The following is a 24,668-nucleotide window of genomic DNA, read 5'->3' as shown; positions in this document are numbered from 1 at the left end:
TTTTAGGAACATCGTTATGATCAAACACCTTTTCAAGAGGAACCAAGCCCTTAGGAATAAAATCGTTAGATAAATGAATGGTAGTATGATCAACAATTCTAGAGTTAAATTGTGAATTTTGATTTTCCTTATTGGACTCATTATAATCTAGTTGTTCTTCTTCAATTTGCAAGGATGAAAATTCATCAATTACTTGCAAAAAAGATTTTAACTGTTCATCATCATCAAATATTTGCCAATGTTTAATATTTTCATAAATTGATGGCCTATACTTAACTTCAATTTGATATTGTACAAGCATTTGATCATGAATTTTAAAAATAACTAGCTGAAACAGCTAAAGAATCTGCATGAATATTTTCATCCCTAGGAATAGCAGTAATGTTAAATGCTTGAAAGAAATTATCCACTAAATCACATACCTCATTTCTATAAAATATAAGTCTAGGATGCTTGGTTTGACAAAGATTCCTTACTTGTTTGACAATGAGTTTTTAGTCACTGAATACACTTAGATTTTGTACTTTAAGGCTTTTGGCTAATTCCAATCCTATAAGGAAGGCTTCATACTCTGCTACATTGTTTGTCACATCGAATTCAAGATTACAAGATTGAGTTATATTTTCCTTGTTTGGTGAAACTAGTACAATACCAGCTCCAACTCCTTCCTTTGAGCAAGGACCATAAAAATATAACTTCCAAATATCAGTCTTAATGGTCTTTGGTTTTTCTACAATGCTTTCAATACTAAGATGAGTATTTTGTAAGCTATTTGATGATAATTTAAAACATCCAAATTCTTGATCTACTACATAAATGGGATGGTTTCTTGCTTGATCTGATTTGCAAACAATATTCATGAATCTTACTTCTCTATATAATCTCATATGTGCACGCCCATATGCAAGAATAGTAGCATAAGACATGTCCATTTCAAGAATTCCTCCTAATTTTGCACAACAGGATCTTGATAATAAAATGCCAAATATAGGAGGGATATATGTGACTACAATGTCTAAAACCACACTCTTAATAGGGATTTGAGCTAAAGTGACCATTAGATCCTTTATAAGTCCAAGACAAGGTACTTTCTTGGAGTCAAAAGTGTATAGATCATGATAAGTTCTGGTAACCTCTAATTGAAGCTGGTCCATGATTACCTTTGGCATCAAATTATGGGAGGCTCCAGAATCTAACATGCAGTTATATAATAAGAAATCATGAACCTTTAGAGTCATATAGAAAGGTAGTACATTTTCATCAATCATATCTAAGTTGGGACCAAATAATACTAAAGGTTTTACATCATGTAAACTTATTACATATCCTTATGCATCAACACTGGATGACTAGATCCATTTAGAAACTTGATTTTTATATCCTGGATTCTTTGAAAGTTCAGATAAAGGAATGGGTATTTTGACTCTTTCTAATTCCTTTTCAACATTGAAAGTGGTTAAAGCAATTTTATCAATTGAAATTGTTTCATTTGACTAATTCAATGGTTGAATTATTGTTGTTTGAGATTCGGTAGATTTGATTTGTGGTTCATTTACAATGGGATTTTTGGGAGGTCTATTAGGCCCTCACCTAGGTCTTAATTCATATCTCCTATTCAGTTATGCAATCAGAAATTCATAAAGGATTTGATACTTCAAAAATTGTGAGTCTTCTTGATCTTGTTGAGAAGATTGATTTACAGGAACAGAGATAATAGCATTTTGTACAGATGATTGATCAAGATTATTTATATCCTCGGTAATCAAAGGGCTAGTGTCTTCAGGTTGTTGATCATCAATCATCAATGGAGGCTGAATTTGTTGATCATTATTTGGTCTTTATAAATTTGGGTTTGAGGAGTTCTCTTGAATTGAGTTTGAAGTCTAGCGGCAGTTTGTTGAATTGTTCTAGGTTGAGTTTCTATTTTTGAAATTCTATTTGAAAGGTTTCTAAGTAATGAAGTGATTTCATCTATCTTTTGATCTTACTTTTTAGTTTTTGAGGAAGAACCTTCTTCCTTGGCTTTCATTTTTCTCTCATTTTTTTCTGCCTTAGCTTTAAGTTTAGTTGACGTTGACCTATTGGCTTCAACTTCTATAGAATTTGTTTGCATGTCTTCTAGCGTATGGGATGTCTGTCCCTAAGCATAACTGCAAAATCATCTTCAAATTATTTATAAAATCTAACTTTGGCTGCCATTACTAGTGGTTTACAGTCAGGTGGCATCTTATGATAAAGTTCATTGAATCTTTTTATGAAGTCTACCACTAGCTCACCATGGTTTCTTTTCAGTTCTTCAAATTTTGTCAGATAGTGAACAAGATCCTTCTTAACCCCCCACTGATTCTTAAATATGGTAGGTAATTCATTCCAAGATCGAATAGAATCAACTCTTTTTTATCTAAACCAAATCCTAACATTCCTTTCTAGTGATTGAATAAACAGTCTCATATACATCTTCATGTTCTATGTTCATGTTATCAGCAAAATCGAAGAAGGCAGCTAAATGATCTTCAGCAGACAAACCAGTTTCTCCATTAAACCTTGGTATGTGTTTTAAATAGCCATCAGGAAAATTATTGAGTATATTAGGAAGTTGTAAAGAAGCATACCTAGCTTGAAAAATAGGTTGAAAAGAAGCCATATTTGAATATGAAGAAGAATTGGTAGAAGATGTGGTAGATGATGAGGTAGAGGATGATGAAACTGTAGGTGAAAATGCAGGCATAAAAGTAGGAGAAGCAGGAAAAGAGGGTGGAGGATATTTTAAAATTTTTAAAAGGTGTTTTGATAACTAACTTATGAACCTCTGTTTCAACTTCTTCTTTATTTCCAAACAAAAGATTTGAATATACAGAAAATCTTTCCTCTGGTTGATCAGAAGTAGATGGAAATGTATAATGAGTGGGGAGATAAAATTAGTAGGTTTTAACAAAGGTAATTGTACATCCAGTTCTTCTTCTGACTTGGGTGAATCTGAAGCTATTTCAGTAATTTTATATGATTCCAATGAATGTACTAAAATAGATGACTACAGATTAAATCTTTTGGATAGTAGTTCTAAAACCCTAGGTGTTAAGTCAGCCAAATCTAATGGAGATGGTACAGATCTAAAGGGATCAGAGGCTGAAATATCTTCAAGTTGTAAGGATACAGAAGAAGAGGTAAAAGCCTCAAGTATCCTTCTTAGAGAGGCTTCTCTTACCAGTCTCTCTAGATCCAATAATGGAGAAAAAATTTCAAAGTTAGAATGAGACCTGGTATGTCTTGAAGGAGCCAGTTTGGGTTTGTGAAGTCGCCAGGTGAAATAATTTAACCTACTATTCCCTTATTCACCTTAAAGGAAATTTTTTATCATTGTCCAAGGGAAAAATACTTCAATTTCCATTCATCGACAACGACGCCAATCTGATGTTGTCCTTTGAGATAATTCTAGGTTAATTAATTATGCTAGAGCATCTAAAATGTTTTGTTTTTTTAAGGTTTTCTGGATGACCAATGTTATAAAAAGCTAAAGATAGGTGCTTAAACCTTAACAATGTTGAATATAATGAAAGGGTTGATTCATTGTCTCTAATTAGTAAATTGATTTATAATTTCATGAATATCATAATTGAAAATTTTATAACTCACTAAATATTCAAACTAAGTATTTAGCTAATTATAAGACCAAATGCAGGTAAACGATGTTTACAGCTACAACAAAATTCATTTAATTCTATGAAGATGGGTGTGACAATTTATAAATGTAGAGGATTTTATAATAACATATAGTCTTATAAACTAATCTCTAATATTAATTATAACTTCACAGGGGATTTAAGATAGACTAATATTCAATTTAATCTTACCCATTGTTCTTCATTAAAACTTAAATACATGAAGAATAACATAATGAAATGAAAACATGAGAAAGATTCACAAGGAAACAAACTATTTGAGGCAAATCCAGAATCCTTTCATTAATTTGAAGAAAATCTCTAGTTTGACTACAATTCTTCTTTGAAAAGCGCATCCAAGGGTTCAGCCCTTAATACCTCGAATGAAGAGTTATTTATAAAAAAAAAAAAAAACTTGATTTTCTAGAAACATCTTTAACCAATTACAAAAATAGTACAAAAATATGGGAATCCAAAAAATGTTGAGATGTTGGCATTGTCTTCAAGGAAGTTGTTGATGATCCAGCCTCAGAATGTGCTGCCTCATTGTTCGTCAATTGGAGGTGAAAGTTACTCAATGATTTCACACAAGTGATACCATTTGTCTTCACTTCGTATAGAAATATTAATTAATTTTATATAAACTTCATCCACCTCGGTATACTTTTCAAAATTAGGCTTATTGAAAAAGATATGTTGAATTTCATGCTTGATCATTAAATCAAAGTTTAAAGCCTCTAAGAAATCCTTCTCTGTAATATGACCTTTGATACTTGCAAATTTGGCTTTATCGGTTGCAATCGTATAAATATTTTTTCAATATTCCTCCAAACTTATCAATCTGTCATTTGGTCCTACTAGTCCTGGCAATCCTCTTTGATTAAGCAAGTTGAACTTAAAATGAAATCTCTGGACAACAGTTCTCAAAGTTTGGCACTATGTATCCAACTTACGCATAATATTCTTCTTCTGCAAAACTTTCTTAATCTATAAAATGTTTTTTGTTTTATCTGTAATATGAATCTCTTCTAATTCGGATCTGGTTTTTAAATTCAACACTTTAATCATATATGTGGCCTCATCTAGTTTTTGTTTAACTGTTGCTCTGAGTTCTTCAAGAGTTGTCTACCATTTAGTAATAAGCTCTTCTTGTTCAAAAATAATTTGTATGGAGGGACAAACTTCTATTATAGCTCAACTTATATCTTCCCAAATGTTTTCCTTGGCTTGGACCAAGGTCTGAGCCATTAGTGACCCATTTTCCAACTCTTCAATCTTCCTGGTCAGTCTGTGGTTCTTCTACATCTCTTCTACATAAAGAGTGTCATTCTTTATTTTCTGTGCCTCCAGATGTTTGCATTTCTGCTGAAGTTTTTCATTTTTGTATCTTTGGAGAGATAATTACTATATGACTTTATTTATATCACCCATTGTTGATGTAGAATCTATTGTTGTTGATGTTGATTCACTTGTTTTCCCTACAACTATGATGGGTATAGTTGTGATTGGAGATATGGCCACTTGTGTGTACTCCTCCTTTTACTTGAGAAAACTTTCTATCTACTCCTCCATCTTCTTTATTTGTATATTCTGTTCAATGATTAGTTTGAGCATTTATTCTTTAGGTTGCTCGCTCTTCCATATCCTTGGTTTGAGGATCCTCTATAGAAGGTAATTTGAGTTGTTTCCTAAGTGTTGTAATGTCTGCATTATTTTTCTTGATGATGTCCTCTACAGCTTTAACATCAGCGGGATCATAACCAATCTTGATCACTAAATCTTCTAATGATTTGATCCTATTATCCTTTGCCAAGGACAATATATTCTCTATTTTCAACTGTGACTGCACATTTCAAAGTGTTGTTCTTAACTTTGACAGTGTCACGGTAGTGTTAGTCATGGTGGAGAAAAGTATCTCTCGAGATTGTATATGCATGTCTATTTGGTCAATAGGATGTATTTGTTTTGCATCAAAAGAAAACATGGTTTTCTTATATTCTGAAGAAGTATTTGGAAAAGGAACTTCGGCCTGTAAGAATGCCATTTGCATCCTTCCCTTTTCACTATCAAATGTTGTGAACAATCTATGGTGTGAAGTAGATGTATGCTTCCATAATTGAGCATACACAATGGCCTTAAGAGTTTCATTCTTTTGCTTAATTTCCAAAAAATTGGTGAAAATATTGGGTTCATATTTTTAACGTCCTCATGTTGACTGTGTAATCTCCAATAGATCCTTTGAACCTGAAGAGGGGGATGGAGTATTAAGAAAATTTTCCTCTAATCCTGTAGAAACCTGTGAATCATCCAAATTAATAATTATTGGCTCTTTCTAACCCTGAACAATGGTATCTTTAGGATCAGTCTTCTGTTTCTTCTGATAGATGATAAACTCTTTTGCACTCTTTGTTGAAGATGATGATTCTTCTCTCGACCTCTTTTCCTGTTTGCTTTGAGAAATGGGAGTCTGGAGGGTAGAAGTAGGTAGAATTTTATCTTCTGCTTCCTGAAGTGTGTTATCATCCCACTGTTCTTGATTCTTTTATTTCTTAATCTCTAGTCTGGGAGTGTGATTATAAGGTGTATAAGGTGTTGTTTTGAGTTCCAAACTTAAATTAGAGATTATGTTGAATGGGCCATATGTCCAAATAAAGCTTGGTTGGAATCCCATCTACTTGAGAATCGAATCTTCTTCAATTCCTACTGCTCTAGTATTACATATAAAAGGTCCCACTTGGGACTAGATCTTAAACTGAGACTTCCTGTTACCTGAAACAAAATGAATCTCATCTATGTTTATCATTTTCCTTATATATTCCAGAGAGAAAACTCTCATTCGAACATATTTAGGCAGCTTATAAGGAGCTAGCTCCTAGCCATATATCCTTATCTCCATACAATTATGGTAAATATACCAGTCTCCATATTTGGCTTGGTCACTAAGGTGCAAGACCCTTTTTATCTCCAAACTGATTCTAGGTCCACTCTAGCTATTAAGAAGAGGTGTAATTGGATGAATGAAATAGTCAATAAAATCTGTAAATTTAAACTTAGTTGAGTTTATTTTGACCAATGAGTTCCACTGTATAAATGATTGATTGATTTGTTGATCATCCTTCTTATGTAAATTCATTGGCAGCATCTCTCCTTGTTGAAAAAGGAACGTATGAACAAATGTTCTTTGGAGGGGATTATATCTAGCCTAACACCACATGACCAAATCAGGGAATAAGTGGGTTTAAGGGAACATAACATGGGCAATAGAGATTCCCACAGATTAATCTCATTCTCTGAATCCTGGTAAGTTTGTTTTAGCTAGTAGTGTAATTCGAGCAAATCGAATTCACACTCTATATTATAAATTTTGAAGAACTGACCTGCTAAGGGGATATGGTCAAGATCTAGGGTATCAGAAGTTTTAGGATTTTCCTAAGTCAGGGTTTGGCTGCCAAAGGTCTATTCTTTTCCCCTTGGTGCCATATTTTGATAAAATAGAGAGGAAGAGTAATAGGATATTGATAGGATAGATACCTAAACAAAGAGAAGTCTTTGTAGACACTGGTGAGCATAGTATATGCTTCAAATAGTAAGCGCAGTCGATAATAGAGTTTAACTAGAGCCGAGATTTAAAACCTGTAATTTCAAATAGTGGCTATGAAGTCAGGGGAATTGTGCAAATGGAATGGAGGGTTTATTTATAATAGAAAATGAATTACCATTATTATTAAACCATTATCAAATAAGATTTGTGAGAATTAATGTACAACAGGAGCCTAGTAACAAGCAGGAATGTAATGAGCATGTAGAACTCGGTATGGACAAGTGGGATAATATGAGTAGCAGAGGGAATGTGCGGGAAGTGGTGTGATAATCGTTGGCAGGATGACGCATTGACATGCACAGGATGAGAGGATTTTAAAGGGCAGGGGGTAGTGGTAAGCGGTATTGAGCAAGGGGGATGGTGGTAAGCGGTATTGAGCAGGGGCGTGTGAAGCTACAAGGGGATGGCATGTCTCAAGGGGCCCACCGAAAGGATACCACTTTTTGAAACCCACCCCCTCCCCCTTTCTGTTAACTCAAAATGGGGGAAGGGGGTGCAAAATGGCTTCCCCGTCATTGATTTGGGCGAGGAAAAGGATCACCATTGAAAACAAGACGCTCAATAGTGCTTGGTGAAAATAAAAGTTTATCGTTTTGTGACTTTGGAATAAAACAATTTTATAACTTTATTACATATAATTAATCACCCCACAAAACGTGATTAACTCCTAATTAAATCAGATTTATTTTATGAATAGGCGCATTTGATCTAGTGGCCATTATATTTTTCCTAATTCTATTCTAACGCTACTCTATTATATTTTACATTTGGCCAAGTTTTGAGTATGTTTGGTCAATTTTTCTTCCTCTCCTATCCTATCTAATTCATGTTCAATCAAGATTAAACAATTTGGTGAACTTATTCTTTAATCTAGGGACAAAAATTTAAATGATTTGATCATGGTTAAATTGTATGATTCAAACTAGAATATTAGGTTGTAGCATTTAAACAAGTTACATACAAAAACCCTAATTTATTTTCTAATGCAAATATTATCCTTTTCTAGTGGCATTTAAATTTTCTCACTTATACAATTGTTTTCTTCTTTCCATGGGGTTTTTGTTCATCATTTTTTATTACATTTTCATTCCTTTATTCTTTTCTTTACCCTCTTTTTTTATTGCTACAAGCTTGACCAGTTAGAGATTACAGAAAAAATATCATGCTTTGTGACCAAATAGGGCAACTCATACCATATGCCCTCTGCATCTTTCTTCGCATGTATGTATACATTGTGGAAATCTTCTTTGAAGTTCACAACTACGTGATATTGGGTAAATAGCACACCAACAATCGTCGTGGTTTCTGGCTAACTATAGTGCACAGATCCATCTCAAACAACACCCACCATTACTTATTCTCGACCACCCAACTTGGATCTTTCGACACCCACAGCGAAGCGTACCTTAGAGCTTTGCACAAGTCTAGGTCAACATTAGGGAACTGCGACTATTTGGTGGTTCTCCAAGCTATCAAAGAAATCAATGGCAACAACCATGCATAATGGAAGGGTTTCCCATATTCCTGGGCCTCGCGACAATCATCCAGAAACTCTTCCCAGAGGTATCATGCCCAATTAAACTACACCTCTTGGCTGCACTACACAACCAACTGAATTACTGGGGTTGGCACCTTACCTGTCCTCCACTTCCTTATAATCTTACCGGCCATAATGGGTGTGGCAAAGGCAACAGCCTTATCAGAAATCGAGCTAATAACATAGCCTCTTGACTTCTTGACGACATTAAAATCTTTCTTCTCCTAGTCTGTGATCTTCGTTTCTTGAGACTTGCCAACATAAGCACTAGCAGGGTATGGTCCTACACATGGCAGTGTAGTGATCCTCCTGATCAGCATAGCGTCAATTGGGATCCTCTCCCAAAGCCATAAGGCTCCTTCGTGCACCAAACTCAGTAACTAGCGTACACATATTATATTGATGTTGTTGCGCCCAAAGTGAGGCACAATAAACATATTTAGTAACCTGACACACTGAATCCCAGCTTCCCACATCACTGGTTCAACTCTCGTCACACTAAACTCCTCATAGTCTACCACCTTTAGGTATTTACTCATCTCAAGATGATGGAATTTCACCCTATCCACTAAATCCTAATCCTCCATGCACAGTTACGGTACCTATGCCAGCAACGCTCCTTCAAAGGGCACATCTTCAGGCAGCAAAGGTGTACAAACGGAAAATTTTACTGCATGAGGGTCCTTGGTCACATTAGCAATTGGATTTCTTGGTGGCATATATGGAGGTAACTGCAAAATTGGTTTTGCCTCGTCAACACTTAAGTCCTCAACTCCTGTGTTAATTTCTTCCTCCTTTAAGTCAACCAGCTCCATTGGTTTCTTATTTTTCTCTTTTTCCATATTTTCCTTGCTTCATTTCTCAGTAGTTGCCTTCCTAGGTGACTGCCTTATCCATGGCTTTTGTATTTTCTTCTGCTTCTTCATTGCTACTGCTTCTGCTGGTTCTACAATTGTTGTTGCCACTCCTGCAGTTGTGGGATTTGGTCTTGGCGATCTAGGAATTGTGGTGTGTGTAGGATGGGTATCAGTCATGATTTTTGTTAAATCTTATTCCATAAATTCCCAATAGACATCCTGCCAATCCTCACCATACATGCAACACTTCTCTCAACTCAAACTTAGGTGCAAAAGCTCACCAGATTCCTACAAGACGCAAAGTGTCCAAATGTAGAGCGGGATGCCATATTTATAGACAAATTCAAATTCAAATTCCTTGAATGCCTTTAGATCCTCCTCATAAATGAAAATTTGGCAACATATTTTCATAAATATGCTCCTTAAATGCACTTCCCTCTCTTCCTTCAACAAAAAAATCACGGTCAAATCAACTGTAGTTTTTCCAATGGTCACATTTTGGGTAGGTTGTGCTAGATCCTCCCTTAGTGCATAGCTACACTGTCATAGCTTTCTCCACCTGCGCCATCTCCCTAAACATTATGCACCTCTCCTTCTTTGATAGAACCATTTCTCGGCGAAGTAGTTTATAGTCCTGCACTTCCTTTCAGCTGCCCGAAGCATTAAGAATTTCCTATTATCATATAGTCATTGAATCCTTCTAGGGATGGGATCATCCCTATATATATTTAATCTTCTTAAATTAATCCTTCCAGGAAACAACTCCATATTCATCTTTGTGAGCTGAACTATGCCACCATCTAAAATATCCTAGATCACATAAGGTCCTAGCCAATGCATCTGAAACTTCCCTAGAAAATTTGTGAACTTGTTGTCATACATCATGACAAAATATCCATTCTTAAAAGTATGTTTCTTAATGTGGCGATCATGCCATGCCTTTTCCCTAGATTTCTACACCTGCTAATGAAAACTAGCCAAAAAGCGATCCTCCTTGATCGCAAGTAGCTATGCTAAACGTTCCTCCATGCAGTTGCGATCTGCCATCTCAATTACTACTGCGATCCTTAAGCTGGCCACTAGATACTCCATTGGTATCACTGCTTCTTATCCATATACCAATTTAAATGGTGTTTTCCCTGTCAATTTCTTAAAATTTGTCCTATATGCCCATAGAACCGATGGTATGTACACATCCCAGTCATTCTTATTAACATTGCAAATCTTTGTTAAAGAATTCTCCAATATTTTTTTTAAATCTTCGACAGTTCCATTCGCTTGGAGATGATATGGTGTACTCGTCTAATGGTACATTTGGAATTCTTCTATCAACACCTTAATTGTTTCGTTCAAGAAGTGCGAACCTCAATCACTCATCAGGATCTTCAGGCATCCAAACTGTGACAAAATATACTCAAATATAAACTTCGTAGTAGTTTCTGCATTGCAATCCTTCACGGGCTATGCCTTGGCCCATCTAGTCAAGTAATCTGTCATAGTGATAATATAACATGCACCTGTCTTCTTCCCTAGTGGATTAATTGGTCCAACAAAGTCAATTGCCCATTTATCAAATGCTTGCAGTGTGACTTGTGGATTTAAGGGAAATTCATCCCTTTGTGATGGTCTTCCAATCCTCTGACATACATCACACGCACTACAGTATTCCTTAGAATCTTTATGTACCATAGGCCACCATAATCCTGCTCGCAGAATCTTCTGTGTAGTTTCCTTACCTGCATAGTGTCCTCCTGTGACACCACCATGCGCTTAAGCCAGAATACTGTTTCATTCATACTCAGGTACATATTGGTGTAGAAATTCATATGATCAAATCTTATATAAGTGTCCCGCAATCACTAAAAAATTTGTAGCCTTGAGTACTAGTTCCATCTTTTGCTGCATTGAGTATCCTTCGGGAGCTATTCCAATAGACAGAAAATAAATAATGTCCACAAAATGTCCATCATCAACTATGACAACGAAGAGTTGCACATCAAGTAACCATTCATCAATATTAGTGGGTTCTTCGCCATTCTCGATCTTAGAGAGGTTATCAAGTCCAACATTCAACCTCCTCGACTTAACTATCACTTCAAAATCATACTCCTGGAAGAGAAGAAAGCATCTAGAGATCTTCCCCCCCAACACAGCCTTATTGACCAAGTATTTCAATGCAGAATAATCTGTGTACATTTTAAAGTGTGCACCTAGCAGATAATGCCTAAATTTTTGTAGTGCATATACCATGGCCAATCCTTCTCATTCTATGGTTGAATAATTTCTCTTTGCCTTATATAGTTTCCTACTTGCAAAGGAATCAAATGATCAATATCTCCTTCAACTGTTGAAATTCAACATGCACATGAAATTATTTCTTCTAATCTAGGAATACTAGGATTGGTGCAGTAATCATCTTCTCCTTAAGGACATCCAACCTCTTCTAACAGTCATCATCCCAACAAAACGTAGCGTCCTTCTTCAACAACCTCTCCATTGGCGCAGTGATTTGCGCATATGCCTTTATAAACTTCTTGTAATACCCTATATGACCCAAAGTTGCACGTAGCTATTTTACATTCCTGGGTGGATCCAAATTGATAATTACAGTGATCTTGGTAGGGTTGACCATCAATCCCTACTTGCATATGACATGTCCCAATAGTATTCCATAAGGTACATAGAAAATACATTTCTTCAAATTCAAGGAAATCTGATACTTCCCGCATGTATCCAACATTAGTCACAGACTAGAAACATGTTTCTTAACTAACCCTAATACTATTCAATCATCAAAGTAAACCTTCAAAAACTTGTGAATAAATTCTTTAAATGTTGTGAATACCACCCTTGAAAATATTGCCGGAGCATTTTTCAGTCTGAAAGGCATAATTGTATAGTGGAATGAATCCCACTCTGTAGTGAAGGTAGTCTTTGTCCCATCCTCCACGCAAACTTAATTTGGTCATATCCCAAAAATCCATCTTTGAAGGAATAAGCCTCATGTCTACCAATGTTTTCTAGAACTTCATCTGTAAAACGCGTAGGAAAGGGGTCATGTACGCATGCATCATTTAACTTCCAAATATCTACGCAGATCCTTATTCACCCTTTGTTTTCTTTTCCTTGAACACCATTGGACTGACCCATTCTGATTCTTCTACTGGCTCAATTATACCTACTACGAGCATCTTATCCAGCTCGTCTCCTCCCTTTTCCTTCTACTTGGGGTTCAATCGATATGGGAATTTCTTAACAACTTCACATCTAGCTTTAAATTTATCTTCATCACACCCAAATAACCTACTATACCCTTCAATTCAGAGAAATTTGTTGGAAATAAGTCCGGATATTCATGCAATAATTCAGCAACCTTGCCTACCATTTCTTCATCCCAATAGTCACAAATATGCGCGAACTCTAGTTCTGCTTCTGAGCCAATATTTAGTTGTTTTGTCTTTACTAGCTGTGATATATGAGGGATTTCTACATCAAGTCCTGCAACATCACGTAGTCCCTCTAACTCAGGAATATTAATATTTCATGGATCCTCATTGCCTTCTTCCGTAGTAACATTGTAGCATTCCAAAGCATGTTGTAGTTGCGCACTCCAGTCATGATGCATCTAAGTTATAGGTTCTATTAGCATTTAGAAGATCGTTGACTTAATCGCCTGAAGCAACCCATCAATTCATTTGAACCTGTCTTCAAAGGTGAATGTCAGCAAGAAACTCTCCTTCATTTCATCCCAATCAGCAGTTCTGTGTCGCAGCTCAATCTCCAAATGCTAGTTCATCAGTATAACGTCTAAGGTATGAATAAAGATATGTACCCACTCCGGTTAAGGTACCTCACTCTAAGCCTTAGTCCATCAAGCTAGATGTTTGCACAAATCATTCTTACCTGTTTACTTTGCACTGAGTCATTTTGTTGCAGAGCCAAATCTTAATCTCATTAATCTACGATATTCCTTCCAATCAGCAATATTATCCTTGAGGGTTCCCCACAATCTTGCATGCGTAGCTCTTAAAGCCAAATATAGATCCTAGAACCTATGTCCCTCTGGTACGTCTCTTTCAAAATGGTCAATAAAAATATTAACACCATCTAGCCCATTGTAATAAGGCAGTTTACAGACTTCAGTTGATATACAGCGCATAGACTTTGTAAGTCTATTGCATCGTAATGTAGAGACCTCATGTAATCGATTATGCCAATTTTATAATTCTTCATCTGAGTCTAATTGGCATGAACTATCCTTCTCCCAAATGATCCATCCATCCCTAGTGCGATTAATATAGTCTTCATCTCATGCAGTGAGCTTATATATGTGATCAATTTCTTTGTCATCATAGTCATCGCGGGCTATCTCTGTGTATCACGCACCTTCAGTTGAATCCAATGGAACAACCACTCTAAGGCCATTCTTTTCAAAAACCATGCTTCGCTTCTTCACATTAATAATAGCATTCATGTCAAAAGCCAAATCAATCCTAAGCAATGCTAGGTATGGATTAATGTCATTTACTATTTCAATAACCTCAAAATCTGCGAGCACGCAAGATCGTTCAATATCTATAGCCACTCCATGTAGGCAACTCAACGGAATTATCTTTTGTTGGTTTTCCATGCGCAGCTAGATTGGCGACCACTACAACTTAGGTTTCCCCATACGTTCCCAAGTCTATTTTGGTAGTACATTAGCATCAAATCCTAAGTCTAGAATTATCTGGTCCATGTCAAAATCACCAATTTGTGCTATCAACTGCATCTCCCTACCAATCCTTTTCTTGCTTCGGTTCACCTTATTTACTATGTGTTGTTCTAGTAACAACTTGTCCTTGCTAACACAGTTATCTATCAGTTCTTGTAGTCCTTCAACTACCTTCTAATCCCTCAGCAACTTCATGCATGTCTTCAGAAATGACTTCAGCACTGTGGGATCAGAATCCTCCATCGTAGTACTTTCTTCAGATTTCTCTTTTTGTGGGACTATTGGTATCTAAGTTTTAGAAATAGAAACACCTAGATCCATAAAACATTTTCTTGCCTCCAGAAACATCTCATTTTTTCTTTGTAAGTCAAATCCAACATTCTTCTTGCCAACCTTGTGAACCCATGTATCCAATACCGGCTCCTTGTCTTCTACCTTGTCTTCACCAGTGGCTATACCACTTTGCATGGCTATATTGACACTAGGATTTTCTTCGCACAGCTCGGATCTCATTATCCGAATGTTTTGTTTTGCTTGTTGGTTCTTCTTTTCCTGCATCTTTGCTATTAATACAGGAAAATCTTCTATAACATGATCAAATTTCTTACAGTATTGACAAGAAGGATGAGTTGGATTTTGAAAGTCACATGCAAAATGGCCTGGTTCTCCATAGTTGTAGCAGATTATCAATGCCCAACCTCTTCCAGTGCCTCCTCCTCCTCGTCTTCCCTATCCTTGGAATCCTCTACGAGTCGCAAGTGAGACGGTCATTCTACACGCAGTTTTTAGCATGCATCCTATGCATTGGGGTTCTTTATATCATTAAGTCATAGCTTTGGTAATCTCTTTCATCGTGGCCAACCGATTTACAAAACTTGCAAAATATTTGCTTTGGTGATTTTACAAACTTTTGCAACAGATAACAATTGTGTGTCGTATGCATTCTTGACACTTGGCAGATACTATACCAGACACTTGAACAAGCACTTGATGTAGCAGGAGATTTTGCTTTGACCAAGTTAGGACCTCCCACAGCTATATAGTCCTAGTACACATGGCACTGATCCTTATAGTGGCCTATAGCCTTGCACATCGTGCACCAAACTTTAGGGCGTAGTCCTGACTGGACCTCCTTTCCATTCTTCAGATCCCGCAATTCCATGTGAAGACTTGCTAACTGCGAATGGATCTATTGGACTTCTCTATTTGTATCTTGGATCAGTGAAGCTTGTAGCTTCATCGTGATCTATAATGCTTTGGCCTGATATCCAATATTTTGTTGAGACAATGGCAGTCTTAGGTGTGGAAATAGTGAAGCGATGTACCATTCCTTATGTTGTTCATCTAAAATTTAAAGATTAGATTGTCTCAATAAGCACTTCAACCTCTGATCTATATTCCATATAGACTCATTAGCTATCTACTTGATCTCCTTTATTTCAGTAACACATTGGGCTTCTGATTTCAGCTTTCTAAAGTTTGCGTTCAGTGTAATCTTTGTCTCAGCTAACGTAGCATTCAGATTGGTTGTACTATATTTGATATACCATGTAAGTGCTTTATCCTGGAGCACTATAACCAGTTGATATTTCTTCATGTGACTATCATTGATATGCTTCTCCTTCCACATAGCTTCTACTACAAACCAAAACTAATCAGGATCCTCTGATCCCTAACCCTTGAATACAAGCATTTTCATTGTATTCTCTATACTGAAGAATGAAGGTGGAGGTGGAGGTGGGGGTGTAGTTGTATGAGGTGGTGATGAAGGTGGAGATGGGGTGGATGGATGCTTAATCCCAGAAGTTCACTGACCTTCTATCTAGGGCACACCTCCAGGTGTGTTATGGCTGGTCCTTTCTCCTTTACTGTCTAATTCTCCCAATAATGGATTGTATGTGCCCTCAATATATTTGTCCCAATCGGATCTAAATATTTTTTTGCTTCACATAGATCCAGTCTGACCTCTTTTAAACATCAATTCAAATGCGTAACACCATTTACACACAACAACATTTTAATCTATGTTTTTAGCGAGATTAGGTACTTTCCTCTCAGACCCTTAAAGAATTGGTGTTCAGCTTTGCGATAAGATATTGATGTATCAATTTCAAATTCAGTTATGTAACCACCCAAAATACTATCGATCCAATAGTTGAAAGCCTTTGCAACCTTATTGGATCGATACTTACTAAAAATGACTAAAATTTTCATATAAATTACCATTTGTTAGTCAATGACCAATAGTGGCTAATTTACAGTATCTTATAATGCGACCAACTTTTAGTCGTATTTAGCTTAGTCATTAATTAGTTTTCTCAATTTTATCATCTAGTAGTATATTTAGTCGTAAATTTGGTCATTAATTCAGTCATCAATTTAGTCATTAATTTCCACAATTAATGACCAAATACAGAATAAAATATACTACTACATGATCACCCAAGAAAACCAATTAATGACCAAAGAAATATGACCAAAATGTTGGTCGCGTCATAAGATACTATAAATTAGTGACTAATAGTCATATATATGCAAATTTTAGTCATCGTTTGAAACTAATTAATGACCAAATAAATATTACTAAATTGTGGTCGTGTTATAAGATACTGTAAATTAGCTACTAATAGTCATATATATCAAAAATTTAGTTGACATTTGTAATCACAAATTCATCATCTACGGTAGTCATTTATCTTTTTTTGGTAGTTTCATATTCATTATATAAATGATTGATTTAGCAGTTTATATTCATTTCATTTACTTTCATTAATAACCATTAAAAACAACTAATTTAGTTGTTGTATACTCATTTTATTTGCATTCATCATTAATCAATATAAACTACTAATTTAGTAGTTTTAGTTTTAGACTGGTTTTATGTGTTCATTATTAATGAACATAAATTAATTAGTATGATTTTGCAACTAAATCAAAAAAATGTCATAAAATGTGCATTTTCACCTAATATGAAAATGCAAAGTTACATATGTTAATTACAATACTAAATAATATCAAGTACAACTATAAATAACTACAACCACATAAATTATATTATATGAAATAACAAGTATTAGAATATGAGTTTCCAACTTAATATTCGTTGGGCTACAACTTACAACTGAAATATTGTTTCATCACTCCAAACCATTATCATTGTGTTGTCAAGGCATTACAGGTGAATTCACCAACTCTAAAGACTTCACTATCAGTATGCACAATATCGATTTTAAAGGCATCACTAGACCAGTTCTCTTCTCTCTCTTTCTGCATTTGTTGCTCCAGTGTTATTGTTCTCCTCTTTCTTCAATTCCTGCTTCTTACCATCAATACTGAGTTTCTCTTCTAAAAATGAAAGAAGATACAATGTAAAGTATAAGACATGAGAAACGATGAACACTAGAATATAAACTGAATTAGTCTATAAAATATTTATATGACATATACCTCAACATCAACAATGTCAATGTCATTTTTCCCCAAAAAAGAAAGAAACTCAAACAATTTTTCTTCAGTTGGGCAATAGTGGCCACTATGTGGCTAGATGACCTGTATAAACAAAGAAAATAAAATGTTGCCATAGAAAAGAATACATTACAAACATAGTATTCAACCTTCAGGAAAATCTTAGGCACAATCATGCCAACTAAGTTACATGCTAAAAAGCTCAAATTGTAGATAGCTTGTGAAGAACTTGAGTGTTTTGTAGTTGACTTAGTGATACAATCTTTGAAATTTATTTTGATTGGCTTTCCAGTTTTTTCAATGTAGTATTTTTCACAAAATTTATATACTTAAATATTTCGCAAGGTTTGAAATTTTTTTTAATATCCCTATTATAAATATGATAATGAGTATACCATGGATATACAAAAGGGAAATTAGTGCTAGGAGTGGGATAGTGGAAGTAAATGTTCTTTATTTCAAATAGAGCGATAAGTGAAAGTCTTTGTCAATTTGAGGGATGGATTAACTATTGGTTATGAAGGAGTTAGCGAGATGAATTTTTTTCTCTTTTAAAGCTCTAAATGACTTGAGTAATAAAGACTTTAGAATAGATTTTAGTTGGGTAGTATATATATATATATATATATATATATATATATATATATATATATTACCAAAATAATTATAGACAAAAAACACTAAAAAAAAAACCAAAACATTTTCATTATTTTGATTTATATTTTAATAGTAATAAAATATCAATAAGTTAAGTTCCCATTGTAGCTCAATTAAAAAGTACCAGACCAAATTAATTGCCTATTTCCCTAAATACAAATATATATGTAGATACAAACTTAACATTTAAAAACTACTTAACTTAATTTTAAAAAAAAATGAATTACAATTATTAAAAATTTTATATTTATAAACTGAGCATTCAATTTTTATGAATATAGAAAATACAAAAAAAAAAGAGTTTTTTTAGTGAAAATACATGCATTTATATTAGGTCACGCAACCAACAAAAATGAAAATGAATGTTGCACATGATGAAGGTAACTTCGTTAAAAATAATTGAGGAGAAACCCTCATAAGGTGGGCCCTTCAATTTGTATGTCATTCGATTTTTATGAATATAAAAAATACAAAAAATAGTTTTTTTATGAAAATACATGCATTTATATTAGGTCACGCAACCAACAAAAATGAAAATGAATGTTTCACATGATGAAGGTAACTTTGTTAAAAATAATTGAGGAGAAACCCTCATAAGGTGGGCACTTCAATTTGTATGTAAAATTCTTCGCCAATGTAGTGGAGGTGATTGTCAGCCAAGGATCGACCTCATTAAACATTTGGTCAGAATGTGTGGAGTAGACACAATTTCTCTCAAATTTATGTTTACGGTATCAATCGTGTGGTCTGCACCGTGTGCACCGATTTCATCAACTAGTTTCAAAAGTGAAATGAATCCTCACACAAATGAATTAAAAGCAAGTAAAAAGGGAGTAAAGGACAGTTACCATTAGACCACAAACTGGGAGTATATAATCAGAGGCAAGGCTGCCCTATTTTCACAGCTCATTCCAACCCCCCAAAGAGAGTCTTTATTTTTTAATTCTTTCAAAATCACTTATTTCACAGCATAAGTAACTCTTGCGGTATTTAAAACAGGCTACCTTATCTTCCTTACTTGCCATAAAACAGAACTCCATTACAGGCCTCAAGAATATATCAAACTGCACTCCCAGAGGCTCTCCATCCACTCTAAATTCGCTGAAGAACCCTTCACAAAAGAAGTTAGTTTGGTCTAAAAGACTAGGCTACAATAACCCTTCCCTTCGCTTGTCTTTCCTTGAGACTTAGGGCTACTAAGATACCATAAGTGACCTTCAATTGAGTTCATTTCTCTCTTTCCTCCAAGATCGAACCAAAGATAGCCCCAGCGCAGAAACCCTAACTTCGACCAGCACATGGGAGAGAGAGAAGTAGCCCAAGCTCTTCGAATTTCTTCAACGTGTTCCTCGTCCTTCTTCTTCGACCACTCTTAGCCCGCTTATTCGCATAGAATGAGATGTGAGTGGGTAAGGCTAATGGAGAACAATTTTTTGTTTATATATAGGCTTCTTCAAGGGTATATGTGGCTCTTCATGTAGGCCAACCTAACAACTTATAGGTCAGCCTGATCTTGGAGGTATTTTGACACTTTAAAGACAAAATATTTTTTTCTTTACAAGATACAATGTTCCCATAGGGTCTTCAATATATGACAATCGCTCTTAAACCTAGGAAAAACCCTAGAAGCACTCAATGGGTGCTTGACCTATAAAATAAAAGAACTTGAGCATGAAACCCATGCTCCAATAATAACAATTTCTCTTCATTTTTAGGCCAATAGGCCTTCTTTTGAATCAGTGCATCTCTGGTTTTCATCTACATTTCTGGTTTCCATTTGACGTTTGTGCACAATGTTTTACACCCACCCTTTCCACTTGAAATCTGTGTGCTTAGAGTTCTAGGAGGGTCTAACAGATTAGAGTGTGCGTAGAAGAAAAAATGGTTGGGCACTTATGCTTCATGTTAATGCCATGATCCTTTCAGCGGCTCAATTGTACTGTTTCCGCCATGCATGCATTCATGTGTGTAATTAGGAGCAGGCTTCTATCCATCGAAAAGGTTTAACTATCATTAAATAATGGAGTGCTCCACTCCCACTTGCATAGCATCAATTAACTTGCACCCTAGAATAACTGGAATTTTGTTTGAAGAAAAATTGCATGTATCAAGCAGAAATTAAATTCACTCCACTCCCACATGCCTAGCATCAATTAACCTGCACTTCGGAATAAATGGAATTATGTTTGAAGAAAACATTTTGGTATCAAGCATAAATTAAATTCATATAAAGCCTGCAACTATTTATTTTAAAAGCTTGCAACTATTTATTTTAAACTTGAACATAAAATTTACATTCCAAACCTCACTCAATAGAATGCAAAATACTATGGGATAACCGTTGTCCTGCGTCAAATTTTGTGATTTAGGAATTTATCTGCACCGTTGTTTGTAGCTAGCTTGTCCAATCTTTCAATATCCGAACAAAAAATAATCTTCATGAAGAATATTGTCTCACCAAGAAAGTGTTTTGATATTGGAACCTCTTATCATTTAGGAATCACCAGATAAGTTTTCATAAATAACTAGAATTATATTTGAAGAGTTTATTTTAGTATTAAGCAAAAAATAAATTCATATAAAGACTCCAACTATTTCTTTTCACTCTGAATAGAAAATTTACATTCCAATCCTTAATCGAATGCAAAATCTGATGGGATAATCATTGTCTTGCATCAAATTTTGCGACTTAGGAATTTATCTGCATGACTTGTCCAATCTCGGAATATCATAACGAAAAATAATCTTCGTGAAGAATATTATCTCGCCTGTTAAGTGTTTTGAGCTTGGTACCTCTTACAATTTAGAAATCACTAGATAAGTTTACCTAGGGCCACCAACAATGCTAGTAAACCCACTTGTCTAGGGTCACCTATAGTGTTGGAAAACGAGATTAATGCGTACTAATAGCTTCATCGCCTCATCTTTGTCAGTTCGGTAAAAATATGCATTTAGAATCCCTTATATTGTGGTGGAGTTCGAACTCAAAGAAGGTCCAGCATAAGTAACAGAAGAAATGCTAAAATCAAACAAAGGATTTCTTATTCAAACCACAAAAGTTAAGGCCCATAGATAACATTCAAGGCTAGGCTTCTAACATCAAAGGTCACTTTTCTGGAAATCTTGATTTCAACTATAACCACCAAATCAACTATGGAAATCTTCACTTCCATTAATACTTGCATAAAAAACAATGAGCAACTCTGAAAACACCACAGATGAATTACAAATAATTGTTGATGAGTGGAGCAATGTTGTTGCTGCTCTCCTTCAGAGCATTAATAATTTAACAAAGATTACACCTCACTCACATAACAAAATTTACAGTCTTCAAAAATAGTTATCGTTGTCTTCAACTCCCATATGAAAATAACAAAATGTTGTACAAACAACCACAAAAAGGGATGCAAACACCAAAAACATCGCTCCCATCCCAATCACATTAGCATGTTTTAGGATAGAAGGTATTGCAATGCTCCCAATTATAGAAGCTCCAGTCACGAATTTTGCTGCATCCACCCATCTGTTATTACAAATGTTGAAAATGATAGAAAATATCAGTTGCACACTACTTCAGAATTTGCAAAAATTCCAAATAGAGTGGATGTTGTAAAACATGCCCTCCACCTTCTGTAGAACTAATAACTGAGGAATCTCTAGGTCCAAAAAATAACAATGGTATTGGCAGCATTACATACATAATGGCTGCAAAAAAAATCCACCTTCCAATATTAGTTTCACACTAGTACAGTTCATATCTTAAATTGTGTCTTCCATGATACCAATAGGAAAAAAAATCTCTGGTCTCAAATAGACATAAGCAATAGTACTTGTTAGCATAGGCCACCAATTCTTGTATAAAGCACAAGCCTGCTTGTCACATGAGAACAAAAATAAATGAGGAAAACTTAAACAAAAAGAAATATTTGAAGAAACCATAGACAGTATGATTCAAATTATAATTCCGGAAAAAGGTTACACACCAGGAATTGCAAAATGATTTTAGCCGAAACCATAATCGCCAAAATAGAAAACCTGCATGAATGTAAGAAATGTTGCACATATGTTGGCAAATCAACCATCTAAGTCTGCCACAACATATAAGAATTTCAATGTCAAACCAATGTCTTTGCACCTACACTGATGCATAGAACATTGCCAATTGTTGTAACCATTTCAATGTCATTGTAGATGCATCACAAGAGAACAATATACATATTAAAATAAATTGTTTACAGGAAATTGATACAATATTGTAATGTTTCAACTTTTAAAGCTAGAATGCTGCAAAGCTCAATAAAAATAGGTAACAAACTTGGGAACCCTGAGAATGGTGCATCTCAGACTTAAGTATGAATCACAAATCAATTATAAAAAGCATAATATTTTAACTGGGTTCAAGACATTGCAGGGCTGAGTTCTTTGCACTTACACTGATGCATATAACATTGCCAATTGTTGTAACCATTTCAGTGTAATTGTAGATGCATCACACGATTTTTTACAGGAAGTTGATATAATATTGTAATGTTTCAACTTCCAATGTTATAAATTTTCAAAGCTCAATAGAAATAGGGAAGAAACTTGGGAACGTTGAGAATGATGTGACTCAAAGTATGAATCACAAATCAATTATAAAAAAAGCATAATATTTTAACTAGGTTCAAGGCATTACTGGGTTGAGTTCCCAATGAGTCCAGATGATAGTAAATTGGGAGCCTATGATTCCTTAATAAACATGAAACTGATTACCATGAATATGCATTAAAAATTTTAAAATTTTCAAACCAAGATAGTCTAAAAAACTCAGATTTGTAGATGGATAATTTTCAGATTTCTGAGTTTGGCTTCCATAAAGCACAACATAATGGGGAGACGTTTGAGTTAGCTATTACATTCTGCCAAGAAAATGTTTGAATTAAAAAGAGTGTTGTCTTTGACTCTTTCTAATATTCTACATGCCATATCCAACTATAATTGTATTCCATGAGGCCACGTTTCTTGCTAACATACTGTTAAAAAAAAAAATGTGCAATATGTATCTTCCCACATTTGGCATACATTTCGATAAGGGAAGTCACAACAACAACATCCAGATCAAATCCATTTCTTAGTATATAATGTAATAAATAGACTTGGTGTAAAGTTGCTAAATGGGCACATGCCGGAAGCACACTCACCAAAGTCACAGAGTCAGGTAACTCATCAGGTTTCATTTGATTCAAGAGTGTGAAGGCTTCGTGGTCATGTCCACTTTTCACATAACCAATAATCATTGTATTCCATGAGACCACATTTGTTGTGGTCATCGTCTCAAATAATTGGCTTGCAGATTCTAAGTTCTCACACTTGGCATACATGGATACAAGGGAATTTTCTACAAATATATTTGTTTCAAAATTACTTTGAATCATGTAATCATGGATCCATTTTCCTTGTTGTAGAACCTCCGGATGGGAACATGCTGAGAGGGCACTCACGATGTTGCTTGAGTTGGGTTTTATAGATTTTAATAGCATTTGATTAAAAACTTAAATTTAATATATCAATTGATTTTTTCTTGATTATCGAAACCACGTACAACTTCTTCAATTTAAAAAAATTATCGATGTCTCCTTGCACCTTTTGGGGCAATTTCTAATATAATTTACAAGAATGCATTTCATACTTATGAAGACTGAACCTAGTTACACATTTTTTCAACATTCCAATAATCAACATTTTGTGTGGCCTTTTAGAAACCAGTGAAACAATTATACATATTGAAGGCATATTTCCCAAGTGGTACTCCTGATATGTCACAAGATACTCTCACCGATGCACCATTGTAGGCAAATGAATTTGTTTGGGTACATTACATTCATCCCTCAAAATGTTGTCTAGATGGCTTGTGCATTGGAGACTTGAGGATTTTTTCTATTGCTTAAGATTTTAAATAACCTGAATTTTCACTTGTGTTCATTTAGTATTAAACTTCCACTTCACCCTCTCCCTGACTTCAATAAAGTGGCCTCTAAGGTCACTTTCAATTTGCGAGAATTGGGACTAGAGGCGATTCTTATTCCCATCCCTCCATATGGACATGCTCACGATATCTTGGCATTTTACAATTGCTTAACTTTCTTGCACTACTTTCTTTTGGAGAAAATGAGTAAATAATATTGATCACCCATAGATA

At 35.0% G+C, this 24,668-nt stretch overlaps 1 protein-coding gene across 1 annotated transcript; it reads right to left on the bottom strand.

Moving 5' to 3' along the window:
* Positions 1-21,820: 21,820 nt before the first annotated feature.
* Positions 21,821-22,590, bottom strand: LOC149226967 (vacuolar protein sorting-associated protein 55 homolog). The gene is made up of 4 exons (XM_089375393.1): positions 22,474-22,590; positions 22,321-22,360; positions 22,111-22,195; positions 21,821-22,013 (listed from the first exon to the last, which is right to left on the bottom strand). The coding sequence occupies exons 1-4, from the start codon at positions 22,570-22,572 to the stop codon at positions 21,821-21,823; spliced, it is 417 nt and encodes a 138-aa protein (XP_089231519.1). The 5' UTR covers positions 22,573-22,590.
* Positions 22,591-24,668: the final 2,078 nt, after the last annotated feature.

Source organism: Pinus tabuliformis, chromosome J (assembly GCF_031772625.1).
Source record: "Pinus tabuliformis cultivar Carrire ecotype Pingquan chromosome J, CPIR1, whole genome shotgun sequence".
Taxonomy (NCBI): domain Eukaryota; kingdom Viridiplantae; phylum Streptophyta; class Pinopsida; order Pinales; family Pinaceae; genus Pinus; species Pinus tabuliformis.
This window is presented reverse-complemented; position numbering and strand designations above follow the sequence as displayed.